General features: G+C 43.9%; 1 protein-coding gene across 1 annotated transcript in view; it reads right to left on the reverse strand.

The window, feature by feature from the left end:
- Window positions 1–16,162, reverse strand: part of PTPRQ (protein tyrosine phosphatase receptor type Q) — a 677,639-nt gene that overhangs the window by 361,337 nt on the left and 300,140 nt on the right. Inside the window, exons 17-18 of the mRNA XM_077265498.1 lie at window positions 8,179–8,340; window positions 7,920–8,099 (exon numbers count right to left, since the gene is read on the reverse strand). Of these exons, the coding sequence (XP_077121613.1) occupies window positions 7,920–8,099; window positions 8,179–8,340 (342 nt within the window). The remainder of the gene's footprint in view (window positions 1–7,919; window positions 8,100–8,178; window positions 8,341–16,162) is intronic.

A 16,162-nucleotide genomic window follows, 5' to 3' on the forward strand; every position in this document is an offset into this window, starting at 1 on the left:
TTCCATTTGTCCGTTAGTCTGTGGATGAAAAGCGGACGAAAACGACAAATCAATGCCCATCCTACCACAAAAGGATCGCCAGAACCTGGAAACAAACTGGGATCCTCTGTCCGACACAATATTCTCAGGAATGCCGTGCAAACGAACCACGTTCTTGAAGAACACAGGAACCAGATCAGCAGAGGAAGGCAGCTTAGGCAAAGGAACCAGATGGACCATCTTGGAGAAACGATCACATATCACCCAGATGACAGACATGCCTTTAGACACCGGAAGATCCGAAATGAAATCCATAGAGATGTGTGTCCAAGGTCTCTTCGGGACAGGCAAGGGCAAGAGCAACCCGCTGGCACGAGAACAGCAAGGCTTAGCTCGAGCACAAGTACCGCAGGACTGCACAAATGACCGCACATCCCTTGACAAGGAAGGCCACCAAAAGGACCTGGCCACCAGATCTCTGGTGCCAAAAATTCCCGGGTGCCCTGCCAACACTGAGGAATGAACCTCGGAAATGACTCTGCTGGTCCATTTAGCAGGCACAAACAATCTGTCAGGTGGACAAGAGTCAGGCCTACCAGCCTGAAATCTCTGCAACACACGTCGCAGATCTGGAGAAATCGCTGACAAGATAACTCCTTCCTTAAGAATACCCTCAGGTTCAGCGACTCCAGGAGCATCAGGCACAAAGCTCCTAGACAGAGCATCGGCCTTCACATTCTTAGAACCTGGTAAATACGAGACCACAAAGTCAAAACGGGAGAAAAACAATGACCAGCGGGCCTGTCTAGGATTCAGGCGTTTAGCAGACTCGAGATACATCAAATTTTTGTGATCAGTCAAGACCACCACCCGATGCTTAGCACCCTCGAGCCAATGACGCCACTCCTCAAATGCCCACTTCATGGCCAATAACTCCCGATTGCCCACATCATAATTTCGCTCTGCCGGCGAAAACTTCCTAGAGAAAAAGGCACAAGGTCTCATAGTAGAGCAACCAGGGCCTCTCTGCGACAAAACGGCCCCTGCCCCAATCTCCGAAGCATCCACCTCAACCTGAAAGGGAAGTGAGACGTCAGGCTGGCACAAAACAGGCGCCGAAGTAAACCGGCATTTCAACTCCTGGAAACCTCCATGGCAGCAGGAGCCCAGTTAGCTACATCAGAGCCTTTCTTGGTCATATCCGTAAGCGGTTTAACAACGCTAGAGAAATTTGCGATAAAACGACGGTAGAAGTTAGCAAAACCCAAGAACTTCTGAAGACTCTTAACTGACGAGGGTTGAGTCCAATCATGAATAGCTCGGACCTTGACTGGATCCATCTCCACAGCAGAAGGGGAAAAAATGAACCCCAAAAAGGGAACCTTCTGTACACCAAAGAGACACTTTGAGCCTTTTACAAACAAAGAATTTTCACGCAAAATCTCAAAAACCATCCTGACCTGCTCCACATGCGAGTCCCAATCATCAGAAAAAACCAGAATATCATCCAGATAAACAATCAAAAATTTATCCAGATACTTCCGGAAAATGTCATGCATGAAGGACTGAAAAACTGAAGGTGCATTAGAGAGCCCAAATGGCATCACCAAGTACTCAAAATGACCTTCGGGCGTATTGAATGCGGTTTTCCATTCATCGCCCTGCCTAATGCGCACAAGGTTGTACGCACCACGAATGTCTATCTTGGTGAACCACTTGGCACCTTTAATCCGAGCAAACAAATCTGACAACAACGGCAAAGGATACTGAAATTTGACAGTGATCTTATTTAAAAGCCGATAGTCAATACAAGGCCTCAAAGATCCGTCCTTTTTGGCCACAAAAAAGAATCCCGCACCAAGAGGGGAAGAAGAAGGACGGATATGCCCCTTCTCAAGAGACTCCTTGATATATGAACGCATCGCGGTATGTTCAGGTACCGACAGATTAAACAGTCTCCCCTTAGGAAACTTACTGCCAGGGATCAAATCTATTGCACAGTCACATTCCCTATGAGGAGGCAGTGCACTGGACTTAGACTCGCTGAAGACATCCTGATAATCAGACAAATACGCCGGAACTTCCGAAGGCGTAGAAGAAGCAATAGACAAGGGCAGGGAATCTCCATGAATTCCACGGCAGCCCCAACTTGACACTGACATAGCCTTCCAGTCCAAGACTGGATTATGGGTCTGTAACCATGGCAAACCCAAAACAACCAAATCATGCATTTTATGCAGAACAAGAAAACGTATTACCTCCCGATGTTCGGGAGTCATGCACATGGTAACCTGTGTCCAAAACTGCGGTTTATTTTTTGCCAATGGCGTAGAATCAATACCCCTAAGAGGGATAGGATTTTCCAATGGCTCAAGAACAAATCCGCAGCGCTTGGCAAATGACAGATCCATAAGGCTCAGGGCCGCACCTGAGTCCACAAACGCCATGACAGGATACGATGACAGTGAGCAAATCAAAGTTACAGATAGAATAAATTTAGGTTGCAAATTACCAATGACGACCGGACTAACAACCTTAGTAAGACGTTTAGAGCATGCTGAGATAACATGTGTAGAATCACCACAGTAGTAACACAAGCCATTCTGGCGTCTATGAATTTTCCGCTCATTTCTAGTCAGGATTCTATCACATTGCATTAATTCAGGTGCCTGTTCAGACAACACCATGAGGGAATTTGCGGTTTTGCGCTCCCGCAACCGCCGGTCGATTTGAATAGCCAGGGCCATAGAATCATTCAGACCTGTGGGAATGGGAAAACCCACCATCACATTCTTAATGGCTTCAGAAAGACCATTTCTAAAATTTGCAGCCAATGCACACTCGTTCCACTGGGTCAGCACGGACCATTTCCGAAATTTTTGGCAATACACTTCAGCCTCGTCCTGGCCCTGAGACATAGCCAGCAAGGCTTTTTCTGCCTGAATCTCAAGATTGGGTTCCTCATAAAGCAAACCGAGCGCCAGAAAAAACGCATCAATATCAGCCAATGCCGGATCTCCTGGCGCCAGCGAGAAAGCCCAATCCTGAGGGTCGCCCCGTAAAAAAGAAATAACAATTTTCACTTGCTGAGCGGAGTCTCCAGAGGAACAGGGTCTCAGGGACAAAAACAATTTACAATTATTCCTGAAATTTCTAAACTTAAATCGGTCTCCGGAAAACAGTTCAGGAATCGGTATCTTAGGTTCTGACATAGGATTTCTGGTAACATAATCTTGTATGCCCTGCACACGAGCAGCAAGCTGGTCCACACTTGTAATCAAGGTCTGGACATTCATGTCTGCAGCAATCACAAGCCACTCAGAGGTAAAGGGGAAAAGAAAAAAAAATGAGAGAGAGAAAAAAAAACTCAGAACTTTCTTTCTTATAATCCCGCTTCTGCAATGCATTTAACATTTAATACTGGCCTGGCAAACTGTTATGACCCCAATGGCGAGGGTCTCAGAGATATCAGCAAGTCTGCGAAGTACAAAAATCCAGCTCATAGGGCAGTGGTAACTGGGTTGACCATATATCTACTCCTAACGCCAACACTAGAAGTAGCCGGGGAACATGCCTACGTTGGTCGCTAGATGTCTCGCGCCAGCCGGAGGACTAACTACCCCTAGAAGAGGAAAACAAAGACCTCTCTTGCCTCCAGAGAATAGACCCCAAAAGTTGGATACAAGCCCCCCACAAATAATAACGGTGAGGTAAGAGGAAATGACAAACACAGAGATGAACTAGGTTTAGCAAAGAGAGGCCCACTCACTAATAGCAGAATGTAGTAAGATAACTTATATGGTCAACAAAAACCCTAACAAAAATCCACACTGGAGATTCAAGAACCCCCGAACCGTCTAACGGCCCGGGGGGAGAACTCCAGCCTCCCTAGAGCTTCCAGCAAGGATAGGATACAGATTATGTACAAGCTGGACAAAAATGCAAAACCAAAACAATAGCAAAAAGCAAGAAAGCAGACTTAGCTTAATCAAGCAGGAACCAGGTTCAGTAGACAAGAGCACTACAGATTAGCTCTGATATCAACGTTGCCAGGCATTGAACTGAAGGTCCAGGGAGCTAATATAGCAACACCCCTGACCTAACGACCCAGGTGAGCATACAAGGGATGATAGACATACCCAGAGTAAAAACACTAGTAGCCACTAGAGGGAGCCAAAAGGTAAATTCACAACACGGGTCCTGCAAGTTGATTTGCACCAACTTTGATTTCGTACCATGGATTCTACTTTTATGTAAATATTTAGCAGTCTTGGTCTATCTCTCTCCGCATGGTGGCTCCGTGGTTAGCACAGCAGCCTTGCAGCACTGGAGTTCTGGGTTCTAATCCCACCTTGGACAACGTCTGCAATGCGTTTGCGTGGGTTTCCTCCGGGTTCTCCAGTTTCCTCCCACATTCCAAAGACATATACTGATAGGGAATTTAGATTGTGAGCCCCATCGGGGACAGTGATGATAATGTCTGTAAAGCGCTGCGGAATATGTTAGCGCTATATAAAGATTATGATTATTATTATTAAATCTTAAGGCACTACATTAAAGTTGCATTATTGAAAAAAATTAAAGTGAAATTCTAATGAAGACTGGAGTCATTGATAGTAATAATTAAATAAGGTGCCTTTCATACTGCTTAATTAAAAAAAGATCAAAGCTTTGTTGGTAGAAGTGCTGGTATAGAATTTTTTGCATACTTATACTAACAGTTATGGTTCATGGGGAAACTGGCTATCAGGAAGGGGGAAAGAAACTTGGACTTCCTGATGTCCTTCTCTGGCAGGGGTCCTTTGTCTTTAGTTTCTGTAGATTTTCTTTAAAGTGATAATATAGTTACAGCCCATGTTCCAAGGATGAGCTTTTGTTGAGTTTTTGATGTTGCAGAATTTCTACACCATTTGTGCACCTATTATTTAAATTAAGTTACCGGTACTTGCTTTTTTATTGCATTTTTGTGTGTTTTTTTACATTCGGTTTATTGCATTTTTGACATTATTTTGTTTCTTTTTGGTGTGCCAAGCTTTAAGTAAAGTTGCTTTGTTTTTCATACTTCCTGGTATTTGTCATTAACAAAACATTATTGACATACTTAGGTGTGGATTACATACAGGTGCTTTTTTCACCTGCAGAACCCTCCACACCTAAAGCAAGACTATGAGGAAATTTCACACAGAAAAGTCAGCGTACCCACAAGAGCAATTGACATGCTACGGATTTAAAACATGCACCGCAGGTCAGCTTTCACTGCGCTAAAAGGAAGTACAGCTGGCATGAGATTTCTATAAATCCAACGCACTTTGCAGGAACATTAAAATGCTGCATTTATGACACAGGAAAAATACGCGGAGACAAAAATGCACAAAAAGCTCATAGGAATGAATGTTCCTTATTTTTTGTGAGGTTTTTCCAGGTTCCAGAACATATTAGATTAAAAAAATGTAAAACTAGGCTCATATTGCCTCAGAAGTATTGTTCAGCTGTGGAGGCCTCAAGGCCTCAAGCAACATCATGATACTGTGACCCTTAGTCATTTCCAGAAGTTTCAAAGGTGCAAAAGTACAGAATCACACTGAAGACAGAGCTAAGCGTCTAGATGGATGGTGGTCGAGGAGAGATTAGTATAATTTTTTTTCCATCCTTTCAGAATCCAACATCGAACAAAGTGGTGGTTGGCTGATTGCAACTTGGCTGGATTCATGAGAAATTGCAATAAAATTTGGATTCTGGCAAATCAAAATGTATTGTAAAATTCAAAGTGAATTCAATTCAGCTTGAAACAAATCATCTCTGATCTCAACTCATCTCTATTCCCATTGAATGAGGCCAATGGCTACCTGCTGGGGTTTCCATGCAGGACTTAGTAGGAAACTTCTTAAATTAGTGACACATGATTATTGAAGAGATTTTCAAATCTTATTCTAATTTGTAGCCATATGAATAGCATTGAAAACACATGGAATATGCACCTAAAATCTGCATAAAAATACCCTTTGTGTGAACATTCATTCCAAGCACACATCAACTTGCTCTTTCATTTTTCTAGTATTAGACCAATGCAAGAAACTTGTGCGAGTCTCTCGCATCAATACCCGGCACTGCCGCTGGCACTCGGGACCAGAGTGTGCGGCTGCATAGAAATACATGCAGCTGAACGCTCCGGTCCCGAGTGCCGGCGGCAGTGCCGGGTATGGATGCGAGAGACTCGAATGAGTTTCTCGCATTGCACATCCAAGTGTGACCCCGGCCTTAGAGTTCAGACTATGCTAATTGCCAGTGGTAATAACAGGTGAAAAACCCCACAGACCCTCATAATGTAGCAGTGTCTGGCTGTCTGCAAACTATTCACACTCACAATCTATCTGCTCCTGGAGTCCAGTTTACCTCTTTGAAGACATTTGTCAAATTTGCTCAGTACATAATTCCTTTTGGGGATTAAAAGTGATGAATAATCTCTCTCTGATTTACTCTTATTGCTGTCATGCATATAATATTCACTTAAAATCTATAATGCAGGATGCTTCAGGCAAAATCATTAAACAACATTGATCAAAATATGTGCAAAAGCCCCAGGAATCCTACAGCATCAAAATAGTTCAGGCACATTAATAAAGATCCCAGTTTTGCTGTGCACTTTGCATATTATAGAGGTAATCCTCCATAAAGGGAAATACTAGGACATTCATTTTATCTAAAATATTTTATTCATTCTTTAATTTAATAAAGTTTAGAAGATTTTATTACAAACACATGTGGCTAATTTAGTACATATGTGAACATGCTTATGTAGCAGAGGGGACTTTGCCATTTTTCATTAAGATTAGTAAGAGTAGTTCCTAGAAGAAAACTATGGTGTGCGATTTACAAGCAATGGCAATTCAATTTTTCTTGTCATTCAGCGCCAGCACCACAATTTGTGCTACTGCTTGGACTAAATGAAAGCTACTGTACAATAAGAAATTACACTTAGCTACTATGAGGAGGAAGAGGAAGGGGATGGCGCCATCTTGCCTGTGTTGCAGGCCTGCTTCCTGGGCAACAAAGTCTGTCAGCTTGGTGGGAGACCCCCATTTTTGTGACCAACCCCTCAGCATTTTCTTTATCAGATGTTCAGGTAACATATGAGACAAATTTAGCTTTTTTTCAGCTGATGTGAGCCACTTCAGGAGCAGAAGACCAGCTGGAGCTCTAAGTCCAAGTGACCGGCACCATCCGCGGTCAGGCCATGCCCCCAAAAGGGTAAATTTTGACTTTTGACTTTCAGGCTCCACTACTTTTTCGAATACAAAGCATGCATCGAGATTGGCGATTAAATGATTCAATGACAATGAAGTAGAGGTGCTGGGTTGGCCATCATAGTCCCCAGACCTTAACCCAATCATACACTTGTGGGTAGAGATGAAGAAAAAAAACTGTATACATGCCCAAGTTAGTTGACCAGTATGCACCAACTTTAAGAATGTGTAGAAGAGACATAGGATCAGATCGAGTCATGCTTGAATCTGATCGAGAGCATGCCCAGAAGGATTCAGAAAATCTTGAAAGTATTTTGTAAATTCACTTTTGGCTAACAAAATAATAAAAATGTTAAATTTTTAATTTTAGGAACAAAACAGTAACAATGCATTGACATGACAAGAATCTGCATAACTAATCATAGGCTAAGTAATTGCAAGTCAATTTTCAGTAGAGATAGCCAAGATGATTGTATATAAAATGATGGAAGTCTCAAGTTTGAAACAATAGTGGATAGTGAGATATGGAGCCTGAAAGTTGTAAGTTCAAAACATTGTTCTCCTTTTGCTCATCAGTGCATATATTTATATTTTGGATAAATCAACCTATTGTTCCGCTATGTTGAGAGGAATTGGTTCTAGATATCATGTCTATGGCTTTAAAGCTTTCAGCCAATAAAAGAAAGAGTATCACACCTGTTATTAGCATACTTGTGTTGCTTGTTATCACATGAAAAGCATCTTTTGTGTATAAATCCATCGCATAAACTGTATAGTGGGTTATCATTCCGTTGGGTTCCAAAGGAGGGTCCCAGAAGACCATGACAGATGTCGAACTGATGTTCTGATAATATACATTATTCACTGAGCTGGGAACTAAAGATAAAGACATGGAACCGTTAGTTCATGCTTAGCTGTTAAGTTCTTTTACTAGCCTTCAGTGACCAAATAGTACCTTGCTCACTAGTCCTTATGACAATATCTGTTGGTGGTCCTTCCCCAACTGTAGTAAAAGCGGACACAATGATCGTATAGTCAGTAAAAGGTAAGAGCTTCTCCACTGTGTAGGACAGCTGTTCAGCCTCAATATCAATGCCGTCCTGCACAGTCTCAACAACTGCAAAGAATAAAGAAAATATAATTAATCACTGTAGGGTCGAGAGACAACGCATTAAACTCTATTAGATTCCGAGCAGAATGTTGATTAACAGTGAGTCATAACCTCAAAAGTGATAGAGCTCTATTCACATTGCTTGGAAAGACACACTTCCTCTTCCTCTTTTTTTAGGGTTGTTTCTTTAAAGGCAAAAAGGCCTTATTGCAAAAGAATTTAACTATCGGGAAGAATGACGCAAAAAGGCTCCTTTTTGCCAGTGACTATATATTTTCTGTCTTAGCTCTTTTATTACCATGGGAGAACTGGAGGATTGAAAGAGTATTTATGTGATGTTGACAGGCTTGAACATTGGTGTCAGCAGAAAAAGCAATCACAGGTTAAGTCAATTTCAATGTGTATGGATATGGTGACTATGCAGTATATTGTATTTTGACTCACTGACCTCACATTTTTTGCACAAATATTTATTTTTCAGTTTTTATTTCTTTATTTTGTTAGGGTTCATTATCTTTTTTCCTTCAATATTTCATAAAAGGTTCCAAGATCTTTTTCATGATCAGCATTGTTCATGAAGTATCAACGGTTTTACCAATGTTTTCATCTCAGGTGACCTTAACCTTGCCACTCCATTTATTGTCTATGGGTGTGATGATGACTGTTGAGCATAATAGAGGCATAGACCTATGAATAGAGCGGCTAAAAGTATGCATACCTTCAACTCCATTTGGCAACAGCCTTGCACTGGGAAGAACCAGTGCATAATGTCATTTTGGTAACTAGTGAGGGTCCCAATGAATACGTGAACATTTTTGTAGACCAGAATGGGTGTGATGATACCAGCAGAGCAAGACAGTGCCTTATACTTTTGAACTAAGTAGCAAGAAGCATGCGCGACCGATAGATTCAGCTTCTCTTGGTAACAGCCATGAGCTGTGGGTAGAATCAGGACAGAACACCATTTTGGTGAGTGATAGTGATCCCAGTACATAGATGATAATTTCTGTAGACTAGAATATTCTTTTAAGGCAATTCTCCACTATAAAGTCTTCACCAGATGTGTAATGTCAGTGAATGAGAAGTTATGAATTCTCATTCACACATTATATGTGGATTGTTGGCTGTTTTAGAGCATGGTGCATTGACAATTTGGTATTTTTCCCCAACTAACCTCAACTGAGATTTGAACAATAGTTAAAACCACATGAAATGACTGCATAGAATTATTTGTGTGCATGTGGTTTTATAGGATCAGCCTTGTTCTACAGCAGAGTTGTCATGGTTCTCAATGGCAAGAGAACGTAATTAAGCATACAAAAGGACTAGCTCTTGGAAGATGGGAACTCGAGCTGACCATGAGCTAAACCTACCGCACAACTAACAGTGGCCGGGTAGCGTGCCTACGTTTTATCCCTAGACGCCCAGCGCCAGCCGGAGAACTGACTGACCCTAGCAGAGGAAAATACAGACCTGGCTTACCTCTAGAGAAATTTTCCCCAAAAGGCAGACAGTAGCCCCCACATATATTGGCGGTGATTTTAGAGGAAAATGACATACGAAGTATGAAGATAGGTTTAGCAAATTGAGGTCCGCTTACTAGATAGTAGGAAGACAGAAAAGGGAACTTCACGGTCAGCTGAAAACCCTTTCAAAATACCATCCTGAAATTACTTTAAGACTCTAACATCAACTCATGACACCAGAGTGGCAATTTCAGCTCACAAGAGCTTCCAGCCTCAGAAATATTCAATCACAGAGAACTGGAACAAAAATGCAAAACAAACTTAGGACAACAAGTCCAACTTAGCTGATAGTAGTCTAGGAGCAGGAACATGCAACAGAAAGGCTTCTGGTAACATTGTTGGCCGGCATAGAAATGACTGAGGAGCAAGGCTAAATAGAAAACTCCCACATACTGATGGAAAACAGGTGAACAGAGGAGATGAAGCACACAAGTGCAGTACCACCCGAAACCACCGGGGGAGCCCAGAAACCAAATTCACAACAGTACCCCCCCTCAAGGAGGGGGCACTGAACCCTCACCAGAACCACCAGGGCGATCAGGATGAGCCCTATGAAAGGCACGGACCAAATCGGAGGCATGAACATCAGAGGCTGTCACCCAAGAGTTATCCTCCTGACCGTAGCCCTTCCACTTGACCAGATACTGAAGTCTCCGTCTGGAAACACGGGAGTCCAAGATCTTCTCGACAACGTACTCCAACTCACCCTCAACCAACACCGGAGCAGGAGGCTCAACGGAAGGCACAACCGGTACCTCATACCTGCGCAACAATGACCGATGGAAGACATTATGAATAGAAAAAGATGCAGGGAGGTCCAAACGAAAGGACACAGGGTTAAGAATCTCCAATATCTTGTACGGGCCGATGAACCGAGGCTTAAACTTAGGAGAAGAAACCTTCATAGGGACAAAACGAGAAGATAACCACACCAAGTCCCCAACACAAAGACGAGGACCAACACGACGACGGCGGTTGGCAAAATGCTGAGTCTTCTCCTGGGACAACTTCAAATTGTCCACCACATGCCCCCAAATCTGATGCAACCTCTCCACCACAGCATCCACTCCAGGACAATCCGAAGACTCCACCTGACCGGAAGAGAAACGAGTAGTGTTGAGCGATACCGTCCGATACTTGAAAGTATCGGTATCGGAAAGTATCGGCCGATACCGGCAAAATATCGGATCCAATCCGATACCGATACCCGATACCAATACAAGTCAATGGGACTCAGGTATCGGACGGTATTCCTGATGGTTCCCAGGGTCTGAAGGAGAGGAAACTCTCCTTCAGGCCCTGGGAACCATATAAATGTGTAAAATAAAGAATTAAAATAAAAAATATCGCTATACTCACCTGTCCGACGCAGCCGGGACCTCGGCGATTGTAAGCGGCAGCGTTGTTTCTTTAAAATTCGCGCTTTTACTTGCTTACGTGAATTCCCGGCTTCTGATTGGTCAGGGCGGCCATGTTGCCGGGACTCGGACCAATCACAGCAAGCCGTGACGAAATTACGTCACGGCTTGCTGTGATTGGTCCGCGTCCCGGCAATATGGCGCCGTGACCAATCACAAGCCGTGACGTCACGGGAGGCTGGACACGCGCGCTTTTCAAAATAAGCGCGTGTCCATCCTCCCGTGACGTCACGGCTTGTGATTGGTTAATGGCGGCCATGTTCCTGGGACGCGGACCAATCACAGCAAGCCGTGACGTAATTTCGTCACGGCTTGCTGTGATTGGTCCGCATCCCGGCAATATGGCGCCGTGACCAATCACAAGCCGTGACGTCACGGGAGGCTGGACACGCGCGCTTTTCAAAATAAGCGCGTGTCCAGCCTCCCGTGACGTCACGGCTTGTGATTGGTTAATGGCGGCCATGTTGCCGTGACGCGGACCAATCACAGCAAGCCGTGACGTAATTTCGTCACGGCTTGCTGTGATTGGTCCGCGTCCCGGCAACATGGCCGCCCTGACCAATCAGAAGCCGGGAATTCACGTAAGCAAGTAAAAGCGCGAATTTTAAACAAACAACGCTGCCGGTTCCTTCGCTGAGGTCCCGGCTGCGTCGGACAGGTGAGTATAGCGATTTTTTTTATTTTAATTCTTTCTTTTACACCTTTTTACATTAATGTTGTTTCGATACCGATATCCGATATTACAAAAATATCGGATCTCGGTATCGGAAATTCCGATACAGCAAGTATCGGCCGATACCCGATACTTGCAGCATCGGAATGCTCAACACTAGAAACGAGGATGAAACCCCGAATTACAGAAGAAAGGAGAAACCAAGGTGGCAGAACTAGCCCGATTATTGAGGGCAAACTCCGCCAAGGGCAAAAAGGCAACCCAATCATCCTGATCCGCAGACACAAAACACCTCAAATAAGTCTCCAAGGTCTGATTAGTTCACTCGGTCTGGCCATTAGTCTGAGGATGGAAAGCAGACGAAAAAGACAAATCAATGCCCATCCTAGCACAGAACGCTCACCAAAATCTAGACACGAATTGGGTTCCCCTGTCAGAAACGATATTCTCCGGAATACCATGCAAGCGCACCACATTTTGAAAAAACAGAGGAACCAGCTCGGATGAGGAAGGCAATTTGGGCAAGGGAACCAAATGGACCATCTTAGAGAAACGGTCACACACCACCCAGATGACAGACATCTTCTGAGAAACAGGGAGATCAGAAATAAAATCCATGGAGATGTGAGTCCAAGGCCTCTTCGGAATAGGCAAAGATAACAACAATCCACTAGCCCGAGAACAACAAGGCTTGGCCCGAGCACAAACATCACAAGACTGCACAAAACCTCGCACATCTCGCGACAGGGAAGGCCACCAGAAGGACCTAGCCACCAAATCCCTGGTACCAAAGATTCCAGGATGACCTGCTAATGCAGAAGAATGGACCTCCAAGATGACTCTACTGGTCCAATCATCAGGAACAAACATTCTACCAGGCGGGCAACGATCAGGTCTATTCGCCTGAAACTCCTGCAAGACCCGTCGCAAGTCTGGGGAAACAGCAGATAATATCACTCCATCCTTAAGGATACCTGTAGGTTCAGAATTACCAGGGGAATCAGGCTCAAAACTCCTAGAAAGGGCATCCGCCTTCACATTTTTAGAACCTGGTAGGTAAGAAACCACAAAATTAAACCGAGAGAAAAATAACGACCAGCGCGCCTGTCTAGGATTCAGGCGCCTGGCAGACTCAAGATAAATCAAATTCTTGTGGTCGGTCAATACCACCACCTGATGTCTAGCCCGCTCAAGCCAATGACGCCACTCCTCAAAAGCCCACTTCATAGCCAAGAGCTCCCGATTACCAATATCATAATTTCGCTCAGCGGGCGAAAATTTACGAGAAAAGAACGCACAAGGTCTCATCACGGAGCAGTCGGAACTTTTCTGCGACAAAACCGCCCCAGCTCCGATTTCTGAAGCGTCAACCTCAACCTGAAAAGGAAGAGTAACATCAGGCTGACGCAATACAGGGGCGGAAGAAAAGCGGCGCTTAAGCTCCCGAATGGCCTCCACAGCAGCAGGGGACCAATCAGCAACATCAGCACCCTTCTTAGTCAAATCAGTCAACGGTTTAGCAACATCAGAAAAACCAGTTATAAATCGACGATAAAAATTAGCAAAGCCCAAAAACTTCTGAAGGCTCTTAAGAGAAGAGGGTTGCGTCCAATCACAAATAGCCTGAACCTTGACAGGGTCCATCTCAATGGAAGAGGGGGAAAAAATGTACCCCAAAAACGAAATCTTTTGAACCCCAAAAACGCACTTAGAACCCTTTACACACAAGGAATTAGAGCGCAAAACCTGAAAAACCCTCCTGACCTGTTGGACATGAGAGTCCCAGTCATCCGAAAAAATCAAAATATCATCAAGATACGCAATCAAAAATTTATCCAAATAATCACGGAAAATGTCATGCATAAAGGACTGAAAGACTGAAGGGGCATTTGAAAGACCAAAAGGCATTACTAAATACTCAAAATGGCCCTCAGGCGTATTAAATGCGGTTTTCCACTCATCCCCCTGCTTAATTCGCACCAAATTATACGCCCCACGAAGATCAATCTTAGAGAACCACTTGGCCCCCTTTATTCGAGCAAACAAATCAGTAAGCAGTGGCAAAGGATACTGATATTTAACCGTGATTTTATTCAAAAGCCGATAATCAATACACGGCCTCAAAGAGCCATCTTTTTTAGATACAAAGAAAAAACCGGCTCCTAAGGGAGATGACGAAGGACGAATATGTCCCTTTTCCAAGGACTCCTTAATATATTCCCGCATAGCAGCATGTTCAGGCACAGATAGATTAAATAAACGACCCTTTGGAAACTTACTGCCCGGAATCAGATCTATAGTACAATCGCAATCTCTGTGCGGAGGTAGTGAACCAAGTTTAGGCTCCTCAAAAACGTCACGATAATCAGATAAAAATTCCGGAATCTCAGAGGGAATAGATGACGAAATGGAAACCAAAGGTACGTCCCCATGAGTCCCCTGACATCCCCAGCTTAACACAGACATTGCTTTCCAGTCGAGGACTGGGTTATGAGATTGCAGCCATGGCAATCCAAGCACCAACACATCATGTAGATTATACAACACAAGGAAGCGAATAATCTCCTGGTGATCCGGATTAATACGCATAGTTACTTGTGTCCAGTATTGTGGTTTGTTACTAGCCAATGGCGTGAAGTCAATACCCTTCAGAGGTATAGGAACTTCCAGAGGCTCTAAATCAAACCCACAGCGTTTGGCAAAGGACCAATCCATAAGACTCAAAGCGGCGCCAGAGTCGACATAGGCGTCCGCGGTAATAGACGATAAAGAGCAAATCAGGGTCACAGATAGAATAAACTTAGACTGTAAAGTGCCAATTGAAACAGACTTATCAACTTTCTTAGTACGTTTAGAGCATGCTGATATAACATGAGTTGAATCACCACAATAGAAGCATAACCCATTTTTTCGCCTAAAATTCTGTCGTTCGCTTCTGGACAGAATTCTATCACATTGCATAATCTCTGGCGCCTTCTCAGTAGACACCGCCAAATGGTGCACAGGTTTGCGCTCCCGCAAACGCCGATCAATCTGAATAGCCATTGTCATGGACTCATTCAGACCTGTAGGCACAGGGAACCCCACCATAACATCTTTAATGGCATCAGAGAGACCCTCTCTGAATTTCGCCGCCAGGGCGCACTCATTCCACTGAGTAAGCACAGACCACTTACGAAATTTTTGGCAGTATATTTCAGCCTCATCTTGCCCTTGAGACAGGGCCATTAAGGCTTTTTCAGCCTGAATCTCTAAATGAGGTTCCTCATAAAGTAACCCCAAAGCCAGGAAAAACGCATCCACATTGAGCAACGCAGGATCCCCTGGTGCCAAAGCAAACGCCCAATCCTGAGGGTCGCCCCGGAGCAAGGAAATTACAATCCTGACCTGCTGTGCAGGATCTCCAGCGGAGCGAGATCTCAGAGACAAAAATAATTTACAATTATGTTTGAAATTCTGGAAGCGAGATCTATCCCCAGAGAAAAATTCAGGTAAAGGAATTCTAGGTTCAGATGTAGGAGCATGAATAATGAAATCCTGTAAGCTTTGAACCTTCATAGCGAGATTATTCAAACCTGTAGCTAAACTCTGTGGATCCATATTAATCAGGTGAAATCAGAACCATTCAAGGATTAGAAGGAGAGAGAGACGAAGGCTGCAGTAAGCAGAGATGCTAGTGAATCAACTAATGAGCAAACTCAGGAAAAAAAAAAAATTCTCTGCAGACTTCTTTTCTCTCCTTTCTTCTGCCAATTATTTTAACCCTAGGCCGGCCAAACTGTCATGGTTCTCAATGGCAAGAGAACGTAATTAAGCATACAAAAGGACTAGCTCTTGGAAGATGGGAACTCGAGCTGACCATGAGCTAAACCTACCGCACAACTAACAGTGGCCAGGTAGCGTGCCTACGTTTTATCCCTAGACGCCCAGCGCCAGCCGGAGAACTGACTGACCCTAGCAGAGGAAAATACAGACCTGGCTTACCTCTAGAGAAATTTTCCCCAAAAGGCAGACAGTAGCCCCCACATATATTGGCGGTGATTTTAGAGGAAAATGACATACGAAGTATGAAGATAGGTTTAGCAAATTGAGGTCCGCTTACTAGATAGTAGGAAGACAGAAAAGGGAACTTCACGGTCAGCTGAAAACCCTTTCAAAATACCATCCTGAAATTACTTTAAGACTCTAACATCAACTCATGACACCAGAGT

The sequence above is a fragment of the Ranitomeya variabilis genome, chromosome 5 (assembly GCF_051348905.1).
Source record: "Ranitomeya variabilis isolate aRanVar5 chromosome 5, aRanVar5.hap1, whole genome shotgun sequence".
NCBI classification, from domain to species: Eukaryota; Metazoa; Chordata; class Amphibia; order Anura; family Dendrobatidae; genus Ranitomeya; species Ranitomeya variabilis.